We start from the raw sequence: 19,040 nt of genomic DNA on the forward strand, positions 1-19,040 counted from the left end.
CATCAGAACTTTGACCCAATGCATGTTTGATGCCCCTATGCTTTCCTGCAACCATCTGTATGGAAGCTGGTCAAGCCTCTAGGGTCTCATGGAAATTAGATTTCTTCTGGGCTGCATTATGCAAAGGGCCCAAGCAGTGGTGGGACCTGCCCCCCCCCCCCCCCCCGTAATAATAAAAACAAAAACAAAAAAAAAAAAACACACCAGCTGCCACTGGGCCCAAGTAAGGTGTGTATATCATGATTAAGTCCTAGTGACGAAACATGTCGGGCGTGGCTATACAGCAATCTAGCACGTGTGACATAAGACGTTGTGACGAGATACTGTGCATTGGGAAGCAGAGGATCGGGTGAAAGTATCACCAGCAGTCATACTCCCTGGGTCCACTGCGACCATAGTTAAATGTTCTAACCACTGCATGGATTGCCTTGATGTGATTTGCCTTTTTGCCTGCTGTGAAATGTTTTTATGTGAGTACAATGGTGATGGATTACTGAAATTTTAATAAATTGTCTGAATGGTATCACACTATTGGAGCGCTTTTTTTCATTCACACGTGGAGCAATTACTTCATTGAGAGTGCTTGAAATACACACCATTGGATATTGGAGATCTGATTTTAACCCCCATTTGAGTGGGTTGAGGCAATTCTGGCCAAACACGAGAGTGTGAGGCTATAGCAGCTGGTGAGTACGTTTCTTTGAGGGGAGTGGAATCATGGCACTGAGGTGTGGTGGATGATTACAAGAATCACTTCTCTTTTTTCATACCAAAGATCAAGGTCAATTGTTTACTGAACCTTTTAGCAATTTACGACGTAAAAACTTACTTTACTCCAAACTTCACCTTCTTATTCTCCACCATCAAGTCGCAGATATACCGGACAGAGAGGTATTTTAACAGTTTGATGTCATGACCTCGGACCTTGTCAAATTGTGAATCCCAGTTTCTGAAAGTGCAAATGAGAAGCAAGGTGTGATATGAAAGATGTGCATTAGATTTCAGCATGATGCTTCCTTTTATACTTAATAAATAGCCAAGTATTTTATATTCTGTAAGATTGTAAGCTCCATGAGCAGGGCCTCTTATTCCCTTCTGTATTTAACTATTATAATTATACTTTCTCCCCTTATATTGTAAAGTGCTGTGCAAACTGTTGGCACTATATGAATCCTGTATAATAATTTCATACGGAACGGACTAGCGTGTTCTGACATTTGAGATCAATTAGTCAAGAAAAAAAAAAAAGGAATTCATGAAGGGGGTACAAAATGAAAGTAGTTCTAAAGGTAGGTTTTTTTTATCTTAATGCATTCACCACTTAAGGACTGAGCCTCGTTTTGAGATTTGGTTTTTACAAGTTAAATTAATTTATATATATATATATATATATATATATATATATATATATATATATATATATATATACACACACATACACACACCCTACAGAATAAAATGGTGGTCGTTGAAATACTATGTCACACGGTATTTGCACAGCGGTCTCACAAGCGCAATTTTTGGGGAAAAAATACACTTTAATTAAAAAATAAAAAAACAGTAAAGTTAGCTCATTTTTTTTTCATATTGTGAAAGAGAATGTTACACCAAGTAAATTGATACCCAACATGTCACGTATCAAAATTGTGCCCACTCCTGGAATGGCGACAAACTATGACCCTTAAAAATTTCTACAGGTTACCAGTTTTCAGTTACAGGAGGAGGTCTAGTGCTAGAATTATTGCTCTCACGCCAACGATCGCGGCGATACCTCACATGTGTGGTTTCAACATATTTTTTCATATGCGGGCACGACTTGTGTATGCGTTCGCTTCTGCGCACGGGCTCGTCGGGATGCTTAAAAATATTTTACACTGTCATAATAATAATATTATTATTTTTTTTAATTATTATTAATAATAGTAATAATAATAATAATAATTTGGATCATTTTTATTCCTATTACAAGGAATGCAAAAATCCCTTTTAATAGAAAAAAGCATGACTGGACCGCTTAAATGCGAGATCTGGGGTCAAAAAGACCCCAGATCATTTATTTACACTAAAATGCAATTAAAAAAAAAACAAAACAAAAAAACCCACACACATTTCCCCTTTAGGAGCATTGGGCGGAAGTGATGTTTGACGTTGCTTCCGCCATCCAATGGTGTGGAGCTGAGCGGGGGCCTTCTTTCCCTCCAGCCTGGGAGGGAAGAGGACCCGATCGTCTCCGCGGCTACCGACGGCTCCGGTAAACAGCAGAGACAACTGGAGCGTGGCGGGAGGGGGAGGTACCCCTCTCCCGCCCCCATAAAAGTAATCTTGCTGCGAATCCTCCGAGGCCACCTTTATCTGAAAGCTGACCGCCCGCTGAAGAGGATACAGGGGTTATGGCAGCTATCTGCTGCCATAACAACGGTATTCCCCTTCAAACAGCCGACGTATAACGACGGCGGGCGGTCAACAAGTGGTTAAGATAAAAACCTGTGTGCAGCAGCCCCCCCCAAACTTACCTGAAACCCATCTCGATTCAGCGATGTGCAAGAGTGCCTCAGTCATCCAGAACTCTCCCTTCTGATTGGCTGAGATACTGCTGCTGTCAAAGTCAGGTAGCCAATGCGGAGGGAGGAGGCGGGGCCGAACCACAGCTCTGTGTCTGAATGGACACACAGAGCTGCAGCTCGGCTTGGGTACCACTATAGCAAGCTGCTTGCTGTGGGGGCACTGAACAGGAGGGCAGGGCCAGGCGTTCCGACGAGGGACCCAAGAAGGAGGTTCGGGGCTGTTCTGTGCAAAACCATTACACAGAGCAGGTAAGTAAAACAGGTTATAAAAAAAAAAAAAAACACAACACACAAGACTTTAGTATCACTTGAACCAATGTTAAGGGAATTCCACTGTATAAGTTGGTACTTTCCAGCATACCTGGCCGCAGCATCGTCATCGGTTACTTCTGTATCGGCGCAGGCATCATCAGAGCCCCCTAAAGAGAAGAATATTACAAAGAAGAGATCAGAGCAACACATGACTTATGGCTCTAGGCCAAAAACTCATCAGGAACCACTTCTGCTTTCACAACTAGTCCCAGCACCGCACTATACACTGCAAGAATACTTTAGAAATATCAGAACTGGCTGCTTATTCAGGAAAACACAGAACATGATCCTTTACAAGTTGCTTACCATCCCTCTGATGTGGTGGCTGCCCCCCCCCCCCCTCTCAACTTTCTAACATTTAGGGAAGTACTCCGTAGTTTTCAGTGCAGCAAAGGCACTGCTGTCAGCTTATTACAGCTTTCTGGTAGTATCAGTACTGCTATAGAACATTGCTTTGCAAGGACACAAAATCCAATTTATGGTTTTAATAAAAAAAGTGTCCTTTTGCTCTGCACTTAGAGGTGCTCTCCTTTCTCTTGTCTTTTTCCATACAGATTAGAGCTGCACGATTAATCGTTAAAGTTGATTCAACCCCCCTCACGATCTTAATGCAGCATTTTCACATTTCAGTGCAGAGAGTTCTCTGCTCACATCTGACATCTGTCAAAAAAAAAAAAAAAAAAAAAAAAAAAAAAAGCAGCCTGCAAAGCATCACAACATTGCTCAGCACAGAGATAAAAAAGAAACAATGTATCATTTAGTTCTTTTAGATCAGTTGTCTCCAAACTGTGGCCAGGGGCCTGATGTGGCCCTTTGCTTGCCTCTATCCGGCCCTTGGGGCACTACTTCTCAAACTGACACCAATGATGGGACACGATTCCTCCCGCTGATATCAACAAGGGGCAATGTTCTTTCCAATAAAACTAATGATGGGGCATTTCTTGCTTCTACTGACCACAGTTCGGCCTGCCCAAAACCTGACAGACAGTAAACTGGCCCCTTGCTTAAAAAGTTTGGAGACCCTTGTTTTAGATCAAAGGGATGAACTTTGGCCTGTAAATGGTCAGTTTAACCACTTTAAAGTTAATGTTAGGGTCATTAAAAAAAAATAAAAATAAAAAACCCCAACATAACATATCATACTAACCTCCACTGTGTGGCTCGTTTTGCACAGAGTGGCCCCGAACATCCTCTTCTGGGGTCCCCCAGCGGCTCCTCCCCACATCAGATAACCCCCTAGGAGAAGCGCTCTCCCAAGGGGGTTACCTTGCGGGCGCACTCCCGAGTCCAGCATTCAGCGTCCATAGCTGCCAAGTGTATGACTCGGCCCCGCCCCACGCGTCATTGATTGACAGCAGCGGGAGCCAATGGCTGCGCTGCTATCAATATATCCAATCAAGAGCCGAGAGCACCGGGCAGAGACAGCGCGTCCCCACTGGGTCAAGTTCCAGGGCTCAGGTAAGTAAAACGGGGGGGCTGGGGGGCCAGTCACTGCCAGGTGTTTTTTCACCTTAATGCACAGGATGCATTAAGGTGAAAAAACATGAAGGTTTACAGCCCCTTGAAAAGACCAGGCCTTTTACTGACATTTGTTGCTTACAAGTTAAAATCATTTTTTGATAGAAAATTACTTAGAACCCCCAAACATTATATATTTTTTTTTATAGCAGAGACCCTAGAGAATAAAATGGAGTTTGTTGCAATATTTTATGTCACACTGTATTTGTGCAGCGGTCTTTCAAATGCAATATTTTAGAGGAAAAAATACTTAAATGAATATAAAAAAAAAAAAAACAGTAAAATTAGCCCTTTTTTTGTATAACATTAAAGATGTTACGCCGAGAATTGTGATCTTTATTCTAAGTAAAAAAATTGTGATTATCATTTTATCCAGAAGGGTGCAGCTCTAATACAGAGCCAGCTTCTGCTCCTTGGAACTACTGCCCTGGTAATTGGACTTGATGGGACTATCCCACATTTATAAATTAGGAACTATATATTATCAGTTTTAGCAGAGGTTGATTACCTTTGCGCCTACTTACTGTTTTTGATTGGAGAGCAATAGCAAGTTGATTCACTGCAGAGAGACCACCGCTTCTACACAGAGCAGGAGGTCCTTTGCTGCAAGTAAGCTGGCAGGGGACAGACTTTTCTACTTTCTAAACAAAATGAGCTGCAAGACTTAGTTTGATGTATCTGGAAAGTGTTCAGCCAAAGTCAACTAAAATTTCAATTGTGCTTTCACATACATCTTTGTGTGACTGAACTATAGCTGCACGCTTAAGCGTTAAGAATCGAGATCGCAATTCTTTCACCCTTGAAATCTTAAAGCATTTTCCCGATTCTATGCAGTTCTCTGCTCAAGCTGACAGCTGTAAAAAAAACAAAAAAAAAAAAACAAACAGGCAGTCTGCCAAGTCTTACAACATTCCCCAGTTGCTGAGCCAACTATAAACATTGTAACGTTTTGTTCTTTAGATCAAAGGAATGAATTTTGGTCTGTAAATGAGGGAAGTTTAACCACTTAAAAGACTAAACCTTTTTCCGACACTTGGTTTCAAGTTAAAATATTTTTTTTCCTAGAAAATTACTTAGAACCCCCAAACATTATATATATTTTTTTAGCAGAGACTCTAGGGAATAAAATGGTGGTTGTTGCAATATTTTATGTCACACTGTATTTGCGCAACAGTCTTTCAAATGCAATTTTTTTTTGGGAAAAAAAAAAAAAAAAACAACTAAAAACAGTAAAGTTAGCCCAATTTTTTTGTATAATGTGAAAGATGTTACGCCATGAGAATAGTGATCTTTATTCTAAGCAAAAAAACTTGCGATTCTCATTTTTCCCCAGCCTCGTGCAGCTCTACTGTGAACCTACCTGAGAAAATGTAATTATACCCGGTTCTTCCATACAACTCTCCCCAGCCAGCCAGCGTTGCGGACCTGCAGATGTGCTGCAACAAGAAGTAAAATCACATTTTTTTTTTCTGTTTACAAACTTTTTTATTAAGTACAAAATGGTGGTACAAAATATTATGACACAAGTCCAGTGAATTACATTATATAATAATCATTGGAAAATATGGATTATGGTAATGTAAAAAACATGGGAGAATAATAATTTATCTTTAATACATGTAGTAAACAAATAATCAGGTAATGTTTTAAGTGTGGTTTTAGTGTTTACTGTGACTGTTGATAATCAATCAATTGGATTACACACACTTCAATTATGAATGGCAAAGAAGATCAAGTCAAACCCTTCTAATCTGGAGACACTGCCAGAGCTCCCATTTCTGCTACTTAAGCCGGCCCATACACTCAGAATTCTGCCAGGTTCCTGATGAACCAGTCGAAATTCGCTCAGTAACTAGCCCTGGAGGCTGCCACCTACCTAACATCTTGATTGATAAATTTAAGTTGCTGGGTGGAAAACAATGCCTGCATCCAAATCAGATACAGGCAGGAGTACATGTACAAAGGAATCTCCAGACCTTCCTCTGGGTTAGGTAGAGAATCTCTGCATTAAGGCAGATCGCACCTGACATCCTATTTACCCTAAAGCGATTGTTACCCCAACATTTTATATTCCTGATATGTGCCTGCTGTACCATGTACTTGTATGAAAAAGTCAGTTTTCTTTGTATTGCTTCCTTTGTGTGAAATCCCTGGTGTTCCCGCCAGTCCCTCTGCTTTCCTACTAAAAAATGACCACACCATGCATGACAGCACACTGTGGTCAGTTCTCTAGCTGGGAACTCTAGCTGGGGACCTGACACGTCCCCCACTGCACAGCCTTTCACTGGGAAGCTCAGTGTGCTGCAGCTTCTCCTCCTTCCCCCAGCTCTTATGCAGCTGAGAACAGAGGGAATGTGATCACAACACACACAATATACTTTTCCCCTTTTTTATAAAATCTATCCAAAATGTTTTGCCTTTCATTTCCATTTTAAACTGAATGGGCTGTTTTACATGGTGAGCGTTTACAATCGCTTTAAAACCGAGTTCACATATGCTGCGGCTCACAGCAGGGGGTCCAGTGTGTCTCTGTTCACTGATTCAGGTGGAAATTTTTGCCTGAACCGGAACCAAAGACGCACAGGGCCCCTTTTCACTGTGGACCGCCACCGCCCGCAGCTGTGTGAGCTGACTCCATTGAGAGCTGGTCACACTCTCCTGTCATTTGAATTGGATGTGGGGAAATCCACATCCAATATGCATGTGTGAACCCAGCCTAAAGCAGTATTAACCACTAAAGCAAACACTTTGCAGCTTACCAGTTCTTAGATGTGATGGCTGCATTTGTTTTCTTAGGCTTAGTTTCTCTTATTTTTACCCAGTGATGTGGCCACTAAGTTGATTTTTCAAAAGCACAAGCTGTCCTGCAGATTTAGCAGTTAGAAGGTTGAGGCAAACCCAATTACCAGACAGGGGTGCTGCTTGCAATGATCAGCTTTTATGTAAATCCTTATCCCAAAAGGAACAAAAAAAATTATTACTGTAAGGCAGGCCATAGACCAGTGGTTCTCAGCTCCTGTCCTCAGGATCCACTAACAGGTCACATTTTATGTATTACCTTGGGGAGATGCAGACTAGAATACTGCAATCACTGAGCAGCAAAGGATATCACCTGTGATGTATGTCAAGTCTCTTGCAAACCTGGCCTGTTAGTGGGTCTTGAGGACAGGGGTTGAGAACCACTGCCATAGATGGTGCAGGAAGGAAATTTGCACGATTCCCCCATCAACAAACAGGGGAAGGTTTACTGAAACAGGAACATGCAAAATCTGGCGCTGCTCTGCTTAGAAACCAATCGGCTTTCAGGTTTTATTGTCAAAGCTTAAAAAATAAGTAAAGAATTATTTATTTTTTAGCGAATTATACTTCCCTCAGTGGATGCTGCATCTGTCCCCCGGCGCCTCTACACTGAGAACTGAGCCATCAAACATCGCCGATCACTCGGTTCTGACAGCTCCCCCGAGCAGAGAGCTGCAGACTGCCAGTCACAGCTCTCCGTTCTGCCTCCTCCTCGCTCACTGGAGTGCTGAGCTGTGGAGCGGCTGTCTCAGGCTCTCAAAGGCTGGCTGAGCGGGGTGTCCGTCCATGCACCAAGCGGGATCCTGACTTTGTCGTAATGACGCGGTGCGTGGACTGAAATCTGTGACGTCAGCAGAGAGCGGGCTGAATTCCGCTCTCTGCTGAAAACAGGTCACAGGAGTACAAATCGAATTGCACTCCTGTGATCCATAGGAGAAGTCCAGCCAAGCGAGCTTAGGCTGGACTTCTCCTTTAATTGAACAAGCTACATATTGGCTACCATGGACAGTTGCACCAGATTGTAAGTACACCAGTTTTACCAAATCTATCCCATAGTGCTGACAGGGGAATCCCTCCTGCCGAACCATTGTCTGCTCATGGTGGGGGAATCCAAGGGAAGACAGTTATTGCTAGCAGCTGTTAGCGATAATAGCAAGTGAATCCAGCAAGCTGGTTGATCGATCAACTTGGCGCTATTAGCTTGCCCGCCCACACACTGTTCGAATCTCAGCCTGTAACGACTGAATTGGCCAAAGTTCAAACCCTCTGTGGCCGGTCTAACATTTAAAAGGAGCCTTAGCTGGAGTTCGGCTTTAATTTGTTAGTGTACATAAAAATAGCCATAAATAGATTGAAATTTGTCCAGTTCAGCAGGGCCCAAAATGTATTTCGATCCATCTATGGGCAGACTGGTTGTACAGAAGTCAATCTCTCATTCGACTTCTGTACAACCAGCCTGTGGATGAGTGTATTTGGATGGTAGGGAAGCCTCTTCAATGACAGAATACAATAGCTCTGCAGGAGGGATTCTCCCATCCACTTTGAATGTGTGGATGGGGGGGGGGATCTATTCTTTTCATTTGCTGGTTGAACGAAAGCGTTAAAAATCGGAACTAAACCCTCCTATCCTTTTCATCCAAGGAAGCGGCCATCTGAGCCTCTGTTTGATCTTCAGTGGCCATGCTGCTGTACATGTGATCAGTTACAGAGACGCCAGTTTTTCTGCAAGGGCACAAAAAAATGAATAAAAAATTGTTCTGTGTTCCCTGTTTACACCACAACACTGGTATTATGCACAGATTTTTTCTGCACGGGAAAGATCACTAGATGAAAGAGGGAACAACTAATACAGCCATCACATCTAAGGACTGGTAAGCTGAAATAAATCACATTTTTGGTTTGGGGTTTAATGCAGCTTTAATTTTTGCTACAAATATTAGATATTAGCTTCTCAGTGCAACGATGCTGCAGATCCCTTCAATGGCTCATCATGGCCGTTCTCCACTAGGCCAAGTAACACATTGCACACCACAATACAGCCATGGCCAAATGTTTTAAGAATGACACAAATATTACATTTTTTACAAAGTCTGCTGCTTCTGCTTTTAGATCTTTGTGTTAGATGTTACTTTAGATGTTACTATGGTATACTGAAGTAGAATTACAAGCATTTCATACAGTAAGTGTCAAAGGCTTTGACAATTACATTAGGTTTATGCAAAATGGTTGTGGGGACCCTTCTTTTTCAAGACCTCTGCAATTCGCCCTGGCATGCTGGCAATCAGCTTCTGGGCAACATCCTGACTGATGGCAGCCCATTCTTGCATAGTCAATGCTTGGAGTTTGTCAATTTGTGAGGTTTTGTTGTTTTTTGTTCACCCGCCTCTTGATGATTGACCACAAGTTCTCAATGAGATTAATGTCTGGGGAGTTTCCTGGCCACGGACCCAAAATTTCAATATTTTGTTCCCCAAGCCACTTAAGTATCACTTTTGCCTTATGGCAAGGTGCTCCATCATGCTGGAAAAGCATTGTTCCTCAAACTGTTCTTGGATGGTTGGGAGAAGTTGCTCTCGGAGGAGGTTTATGTAGCATTCTTTATTCATGGCTGTGTTCTTAGGCAAAATTGTGAGTGAGCTCACTCCCTGAGAAGTAACCCCCCCACACATGGATGGTCTCAGGATGCTTTATTGTTGGCATGACACAGTACTGATGGTAGGGCTCACCTTACTCACCTCGGAACAAGGTTTTTCCGGATGCCCCAAACAATCTGAAAGGGGATTCATCAGAGAAACTTACTTTACTTCAGTCCTCAGCAGTCCAATCCCTGTACCTTTTGCAGAATATCAGTCTGTCCCTGGTGTTTTTCCTGGAGAGAAGTGGCTGCTTTGCTGCCCTTCTTGACACCAGTCCATCCTTCAAAAGTCTTCGCCTCACTGTACATGCCGATGTACTCACATTCCTGAGCAAGCTCTACACTGGTGGTGCCCCGATCCCTCAGCTAAAACTGTAGGAGACGGTCCTGGCGCTTGCTGAACTTTCTTGGGTGCCTTGAAGCCTTATTCATAAATGCAGTGTAAAATGATTTTTATGGGATTAAAGTGGAGGTCTGCCCACCGCTGCAAAAATAAATTAAAGGTCAGCAGCTGCACATACTGCAGCTGCTGCCTTTTAATAATCGGACACTTACCTGTCCTGGAGTCCAGCGATGTCAGCACCGCAGCTGTTTCCATCATCTGTCGGGTGCATGCCGCCTCCATTGTGAGTAAGGGAACCTGGCAATGTAGCCTTTTGGCTTCACGCCGGGAACCCTACTGCGCATGCGCAAGGCTCCGCTCTTCTGAGTCCGAGCAGTGACGCAAATATCCGCAGCTGAGACTCTCAGAAGTGGGGACAGGATACCTGTGAAAGACAGGTATCCTGTCCCCCCCCCCCCCCCTTCTGGTGCCAGAAGGGGGAAAGGAGCACAATGAGCGGAAGTTCCACTTTTGGGTGGAACTCCACCTTAAGTTCATTTGCAGGGCAAAGATGGACTTTGCAATTCAACTGATCACTATTCATAACATTCTGGAGCATATGTAAAAACTGCCATCATAAAAACTGAAGCAGCAGACTTTGTGAAAAATTTTGGCTCAAAATTTTGGCTATGGCTGCATATAATTTGCAGACTGTAAGCTAGCCTAAACAGACTACAGTCAAATGAACACATCTTTAGAACAGTAGAAAGGGCTTGCCTTAGCTTGTTGAATGAGATGCATTGACAAAGCCACACACACAGATTTCTCTATCCCATTTTAAAGGACATTCACCTTTTGTAACATGTTACACCTGTATTCCAGGTTTAACACATGTTACTGTTGCATTCCCGTGATCCCCCGTTGTGACAGCAGGCCAGAGGATCGTCTTCCAGCACACTCTGTCACAACTTAAAAAAAAAATGCGGCGATTCGGGGCTCTGCCCACCTCTGCTCACGTCATTCATTCACCGAGTTCTGTGACTAGAAGACCTACAAGTGCCAACAGCCTTTGCGGCTTGTAGTTCTCAATGAACTACCAGGGCACTGATGAGCGCTCTAGGTAGTTCAATGATCCTTCCTGTCAGAGTGTAACTCTCTGACTATATCGGAGGTTCAGGCAGACTACACAGACAATCTGCAAGAGCCCCACATTGCACTTGTAATCTGCTGAACACGGGTGCAATGCTTTGCAAGCTCCTAGAAAAAATAAAAATACAATAAATGCACATTTTTTTTTTTACCTGCAAAAAGATGTGCATTTATTTTTTTTTACAAAGTTGAACTTATCCTTTAAACCATGATTTCAAGCAGAGGACATCTAAAATGACTGAATTATTCTGTACAATGCTCAGCCAGAAGATTCCGCTCTTCGAGAGTGAGGGCTGACTTAGGATGAGAAGAGGAGTTGTAAACCACATACCTTCCCCTTGTAGAGAATAACCGGGCAGACGAAGCGTCCTCTGCATCTCGCCATCTTACTGCGGTTGACAAGGTCCTGCAGCTTGCCAACTTGCACTGTGCTTTCAAACCTGCAGAAGAAATATGAGTGGGTGAACAGAAAGTCGGTCATTTACCAAAATCTACAAATTGACAATCTTCCAAAATGTACAAATAGAAGCAATTCAAAAAGTTGATCTAATGGGCAACGAAGTGCAAAAACTGCAGCAAGCAATCAGATTCCACATTCAAACTAAGGATCAGTCAAATGGTAAAAAACTGATTGGCTATTAAGCTTTTGCCCTTTATTACAAAATCACTGCACTGCCCATTACCCCGACTCAAGGCTAATCTGGTTGTATTTTTCAAATTGTGTCCCTTAGAAGTTTATAAAAAAAGAAAAGTTTGTGTATGTATGCATGTATATATGTATGTACGTATGTATGTATCCCCCTGTCAGTGCCTTACAAGATGTCCTCAGTCTTCCAGGATGAATGCCATCTGGTGCCCTGGTGCCTAACCTGTTGGCCAAGTGCCACATGCAGCCCTTGGACCTCAGCAGTCTGTAGTGGGAATATGGATTATGGTCATAGCACTGATCTCTACTAGCCTCATATTATCTTCTGCAGCATCCCCAGCCAAATATGTAGCATGTCCACACACACACTCACTCATTCCCTCTATTAGGTCCCTCAAGCACTACATATCCACTTCAAGACTAATATGTATACACACGTTGCAGCTTTGAAGTGGTTTACTGAGGTTATAGCTGAAGTCACAAGCCATAACCGGTATCTTTTTTTTTTTTTTTTTTTCAGCTGGCGATTCTTTTTCTCATAAAAGCAATCTGAGTGGCTAATTAGTCGCTGGATCGCTTTTAGAAGCTGCAGGAGGGGTCGCTAAACCCCCCCCACGATTTTTCTCTGGCTTACCCATCTTACCGGCAAGCCCAGGAAAGGCCAGTTTATGCGGCTGGCCATAAAAGGTGGCAAGAGACCAGATCCTCTATGATCTAGGACATGGATCTCCAAATTACGGCCCTCCAGCTGTTGCTACACTTCCCATGAGGCATTGTAAATTGTAGTTCCTGAACAACTGGAGGGCCATAGTTTGGAAACCTCTGATCTAGGAGGATCGGAGCGATGTCATGACATCACTTTCTGGTCTAGGGCGGAAGTAAACTTATTTTCTTTAAGCAGATCGTTTTTTGTTTTTTTTACTTTCAATAAAGGTAGAAAAGATTTGGGGTCTTAGCGATCCCAGATCTCTTCATGAAAAGGAAGGAGGGAAGGAAGGAGGGAAGGAGGGAAGGAGGGAAGGAGGGAAGGAGGGAAGGAGGGAAGGAGGGAAGGAGGGAAGGAGGGAAGGAGGGAAGGAAGGAAGGAGGGAAGGAGGGAAGGAGGGAAGGAAGGAAGGAAGGAAGGAAGGAAGGAAGGAAAAGAAGGGAGAAGGAAAAGAAGGAAAAGGAAAAGAAGGAAAAGAAGGAAAAGAAGGAAAAGAAGGGAGAAGGGAGAAGGGAGAAGGAAAAAGGGAGAAGGGAGAAGAAGACCGGTCATCCATTATTTATATTACAAGGAATGTTTACATTCCCTGTAATAGGGACAAAAAAAATAATTTTTGAATGATTGTAGTTTGTTGTCATTCCCAATGCGGAATTTTAAAGCATGACATGTTAGCTATACAATTACTCGGCGTAACGTCTTTTAGATTTACCAAAAAAATTGGGTTATATATTGATGTCTTTTTGCAATGAATTTCATTAAAGTGTATTCCCCCCCCCCCCCCAAAAAAAAATTGTATTTAAAAAACACTGCTGTGCAAATAGTGTGACAATAACAATTGCAAAGATCGCAATTTTATTCTCTAGGGTCTCTGAAAAAAAAAAAAAAATTTGGAGGTTCTGAGTAATTTTCGAGCAAAAAGTTGATAACCACTGATCTAGTATAACTCAACCCAGAAGACTTGAGAACAGATTAGGAGTTGTGGGTGTCAAAGCCCCTCCTACCCTGCACTCACTGGGGTCGATTTACTAAAGGCAAATAGGCTGCTCAATTTGCAGAGAATGTTTCCTTAGCTTAGTGAAGTTCTGGCAACTTCCATCGTCCAATCACGTGCAAGAAAAAAAAAAAAAAAAAAAAAAAAAACACACATTTCCTCGCAAGTGATTGGGTATTCTTTGCAAAGTGAATTCTCACCACATTCACTAAACTAAGGGAAAATTTTCCTTTGCAAAGCAAACAGCCCGTTTGCCTGATGCAAGGAGGGACTCCGCTGGGGACGCCTGATGGCATCTGGTGGCAGGCGACGTGGCAGGGAACACGCTCAGGGCTCCCACTGATTCTGCATTATGGCGAGTTGAACTATTTAATTTTATATTACAATGTAATAATGCGCTTCAATCATCCTGACACCATAACAACCATGGTGCCAGAATGACTGAAGTGCTAACACCAGGTGTTTGGAGTATCTTTATCTGCTGATTGTTAAACTTTATGGAATACACATTTCTATTGTGGTGTAGGATCTGGGCCTGCTGTCCCTCCGTCCCTCTTTCTTTCCTTCTCTCTCTCCTTCCCTTCCTATTTCTTTCATTCTCTTTCTTTCTCCCTCCATCCCTTGTTCATCTCAGACTCGGACCACACGCCCTTTGAGACACACCCCTTCAAGCCACGCCCCCTATCCCATTGAAACCACACCCGTTTTACGCCCCGACACGCCAAGCATGCCACATTTTCCTTCCCCCTCTAGGCCATGCCTTAAAACAAATGCACCACTCCCTAATTATAAGACTGTGCCTACAGACAAAAAAAAAAAGGTCCCTACATTTTTTTTTTACAATGTTGGCAACTATGATCAGCACCAGGAAACTAGTAAAGTGGAAAAGGCCCCAATGCATGTGACTGGCCCCAAAAAAACATGGGGGGGCAGGGAAGACAAAACAAACACAACACAAACTGCTGGGCTCAAGGAAGGGGGGAGTAATCTGGAATGAGGGGACACAGGGCCTGAAATTGGTAATAGATGTTCCTACTGTCCTGATTTGTAATTCATCGGACAACAATGAATAAATGACACTTGTGTTGTATTCAGCAGACCAACCAGATTATGATAATGTACTATAGGAAAATACTTTTTATATTTACAAGGCAGATTAACAAATGTAGACAGTAATCCAGATGTAACACACAGGGGGATAACACGAGCTTTGGAGAATCTGACACAAGCATTTCAATGGATCCACTTCATAGGGAGGTGCTGCCCTCTTCCTGCACATCAGAATATTTCACAAGTGACAAAGGCAAAATCTGCAGCATCCATATAGTGTCCAGATTTCAATTCACTGCAGTTAGATTAAAAAATAAATAAATAAATTCTGAATGTCTGCTATGAGTTACTAGAATTTACACTTTGCTTTGCTGTATAATCCTAAATGAGTTGGACATCAAAAAAAAACAAAAAAAAACAAAAAAAAAAACACTATACAAACCTAAACCCATAGTCACATGTACATAAGAGCTGAAATAGAGATTCTACAAATTAGCCATACAGAATGCCATACAGTTATTTATACTTAAAAGGTTTTGAAAGCAATACTACCCTACTGGAGTGTTACGGTATTGGGGAAGATTTACTAAAACCGGAGTGCACAGAATCTGGTGTAGCTGTGCATAGAAACCAATCCGCTTCTAAATTCAGCTTGTTCAATGAAGCTTTGACAATAAGCCCCGGTTCACACCGACAGCGGGAATGAAATTGTGCGAGTTAATTCCCGCATGTCAGTCCCGACTTCTTTGGGGGTTGCTGCACAGATGTCTATGGAAAGCGCACCCCGAAGTCTCCAAAAAGTAGTACAGAAACGACTTTTGGGAATCAGTGCAGCGCCACACCGATTCGGATGGTGCCATTGCCAAATCACTTCAATGTGAACCTAGGCTAAAAGTTAGAAGCCGATTGGTTACTACAACCCCTGGCAAAAATTATGGAATCACCGGTCCCTGAGGATGTTCCTTCAGTTGTTTATTGTTGTAGAAAAAAAGCAGATCACGGACATGGCCAAAAACTAAAGGCATTTCAAATGGCAACTTTCTGGCTTTAAGAAACACTAAAAGAAATCAAGAAAAATAATTGTGGTGCCCAGTAACAGTTAGATTTATAGAGCAAGCACAGGGAATAAATTATGGAATCACTCAATTCTGAGGAAAAAATTATGGAATCACCCTGTAAATTTTCATTACAAACACTAACACCTGCATCAGATTAAATCTGCTTGTTAGTATGTAGGTAAAGAGGAGTGATCACACCTTGGAGAGCTGTTGCAACAAGTGGACTGACATGAAGCACGGCTTCAACACCAGAGATGTCAATTGAAAAAAAGGAGAGGATTATCAAACTCCTTAAAGAGGGTAAATCATCACGCAGTGTTGCACAAGATGTTGGTTGTTCACAGTCGGCTGTGTCTAAAACATGGACCAAATACAAACAACATGGGAAGGTGGTTAAAGGCAAGCATACTGGTAGACCAAGGAAGACATCAAAGCGTCAAGACAGAAAACTTAAAGCAATATGCCTTGAAAACAGAAAATGTACAACAAAACAAATGAGGAACAAATGGGAGGAAACTGGAGTCAACATCTGTGACCGAACTGTAAGAAACCGCCTAAAGGAAATGGGATTTACATACAGAAAAGCTAAAAGAAAGCCATCTCTAACACCTAAACACAAAAAAACAAGGTTCCAATGGGCTAAGGAAAGGCAATCGTGGACTGTGGATGATTGGATGAAAGTCATATTCAGTGATGAATCTCCAATCTTCATTGGGCAAGGTGATGATGCTGGAACTTTTGTTTGGTGCCGTTGCAATGAGATTTATGCAGACGACTGTCTGAAGAAAACATGCAAATTTCCACAGTCAATTATGATATGGGGCTGCATGTCAGGTAAAGGCACTGGGGAGATGGCTGTCATTAAATCTTCAATAAATGCACAGGTTTACATTGAAATTTTGGACACTTTTCTTATCCCATCTATTGAAAGGATGTTTGGGGATGATGAAATCATTTATCAAGATGATAATGTATCTTGCCATAGAGCAAAAACTGTGAAAAAATTCCTTGAAGAAAGACACATAAGGTCAATGTCATGGCCTGCAAACAGTCCTGATCTCAATCCAATTGAAAATCTGTGGTGGAAGTTAAAGAAAATGGTCCATGACAAGGCTCCAACCTGCAAAGATGATTTGGCAACAGCAATCAGAGAAGGATGGAGCCAGATTGATGAAGAGTTCTGTGTATCACTCATTAAGTCAATGCCTCAGAGACTGCAAGCAGTTATAAAAGCCAGAGGTGGTGCAACAAAGTACTAGAGATGTGTTGGAGTGTTATTTTGTTTGTTTGTTTTTCATGATTCCATAATTTTTTCCTCAGAGTTGAGCGATTCCATAATTTATTCCCTGTGCTTATTCTATAAATCTAACTGTTACTGGCCACCACAATTATTTTTCTTGATTTCTTTTAGCGTTTCTTAAAGCCAGAAAGTTGCCATTTGAAATGCCTTTAGTTTTTGGCCATGTCTGTGATCTGCTTTTTTTCTACAACAATAAACAACTGAAGGAACATCCTCAGGGACTGGTGATTCCATAATTTTTGCCAGGGGTTGTATGCAGAGCTGCAGCAGATTCTCTGTGCACCAGTTTTAGTAAGTCTCCCCCATTATATTGTACACGGTCTTCTTGGTTTAATGATAGCAATCTTGCTTCTGCGGTCTCAGAGTCAATCATCTCAAATAGGCAGTTAGTGTTCTCATAAGTTTAAATTGGCCACTGACCACCTTGGTGGTAAAATGGGTACAAGCCGTAATTCTGGACCACAACAATTTCAAAGCATCTCCACAGAGGGGAAAAAAAAAAAATACTAGCCCATCTGGCACTCACTTGTTACCCAATTCCCATTTGTTAAGAATGAGGTTTTTGTTTTAATACTTTCATAGCTGCCAGACAGTCTCTCCTACCTTTTTAACCACTTACCTACTGGGCACTTTTACCCCTTCCTGCCCAGGCCAATTTTCAGCGCTGTCGCACAACACTGTACCCATATGACATTTTTATCATTTTTTTTCATACAAATAGAGCTCTCTTTTGGTGGTATTAAATCACCACTGGATATTTTTTTTTTTTTGCTAAACGAAGACCGAAATTAAAGCGGAGTTCCACCCACATTTTTCACTCCTCACCATGCAGCACTAATGTGCATCCTTAAAAGTGGATGTAAACCCAATGTCATCCTTTCTAAACTACTGCCATAGGGGTTATCTATAAGGATATACATACCTCCTGCATGTATCTTTACCTGTCAAATGTCTCCCCTCTGTCTGTTATGAGACCCGAAAAACTGCAGATTCTGTGGGAGGGTCTGTTGTCTGGAGCTCGGTGGGTGGAGTCGTGATGTCAGTAGACTCCCCGCCCACCTCTACACTCCCCGCCCACCTCTACACTCCCCTTGTCAATATGCATTTTCTCCTGTGTATTTCTTACACTGAACTTCTGCTATGATCTCTAACATCCAGTGAAAAGATAGGAAAGTAACCACATGACTTCAGCATGCCAAATCATGCCGAGGTGTGGAACAGCCAATCCTTGCAGAGCTGCTGAAGAAAGGAGTTGGAGGAGGGAATTAAAAAATAATGCATGTCTTAGGCTAGTGCACGAGATGTAAATCACCTGTCACTCACAGCAAGGGGGAGGATTTGACAAAGTTTTTTGTCAGTTTGTCAAGTTTTATCTCACTGAACAATAAAAGAGGATTGCTCAGAGCTGGATTAACTCTTTGTGACAAGACTGGGCTCAAATGATAGGAAATCTTATACTCTACAGAGTACTCTAAAATTAATTGGCAATTTATCATTTTTTTTCTGTTCACAGCTCTTCTCCTCTTGCAGTCAGTGTGGGGAAAGGCGATAAGCGACTTCAGTTTACATCCGTGGTCAGCTGTGATTGGACACAGCTGATCACGTGGTAAAGAGCTGTTGAGTGGCTCTTTACCTCAATCTCCAATCCGCAGTCCGGAGGACACTACAATCAGAGCACGCTGCCTGCGCAACCCCACAACAGGCACGATCACGAGATGCTGTCATAGGACTAGCCGGCCACGCAATAGCTGTCATTCGGCTATAGTGCAGTCGACAAGTGGGTAAAGTTGAACTAGGCAAAACTTTTGTTCCCCCCCCATTTTGAAAAGAGTAAGCCCCGGTTCACACAGGGGCGGCATGACTTGCAGGTCACCTCAGCGAGGCGACCTGCAAACGACTTCCGAGGCGACTTGCAAAACGACTTCTGCATAGAAGTCTATGCAAGTCGCCCCCAAAGTAGTACAGGAACCTTTTTCTAAGTTGGAGCGAC

The 19,040-nt window shown here is 42.5% G+C and overlaps 1 protein-coding gene across 4 annotated transcripts in view; it reads right to left on the bottom strand.

Annotated features, from left to right (window-relative positions):
• The window catches only part of MTMR14 (myotubularin related protein 14), an 83,350-nt gene that overhangs the window by 48,240 nt on the left and 16,070 nt on the right, over window positions 1–19,040 (bottom strand). For all 4 annotated transcript variants that reach the window (XM_073591998.1, XM_073591996.1, XM_073591997.1 and 1 more), the window contains exons 3-6: window positions 11,631–11,739; window positions 5,755–5,830; window positions 2,926–2,983; window positions 830–949 (exon numbers count right to left, since the gene is read on the bottom strand). In XM_073591998.1, the coding sequence (XP_073448099.1) occupies window positions 830–949; window positions 2,926–2,983; window positions 5,755–5,830; window positions 11,631–11,739 (363 nt within the window). The remainder of the gene's footprint in view (window positions 1–829; window positions 950–2,925; window positions 2,984–5,754; window positions 5,831–11,630; window positions 11,740–19,040) is intronic.

The sequence above is a fragment of the Aquarana catesbeiana genome, linkage group LG07, assembly GCF_042186555.1.
Source record: "Aquarana catesbeiana isolate 2022-GZ linkage group LG07, ASM4218655v1, whole genome shotgun sequence".
NCBI classification, from domain to species: domain Eukaryota; kingdom Metazoa; phylum Chordata; class Amphibia; order Anura; family Ranidae; genus Aquarana; species Aquarana catesbeiana.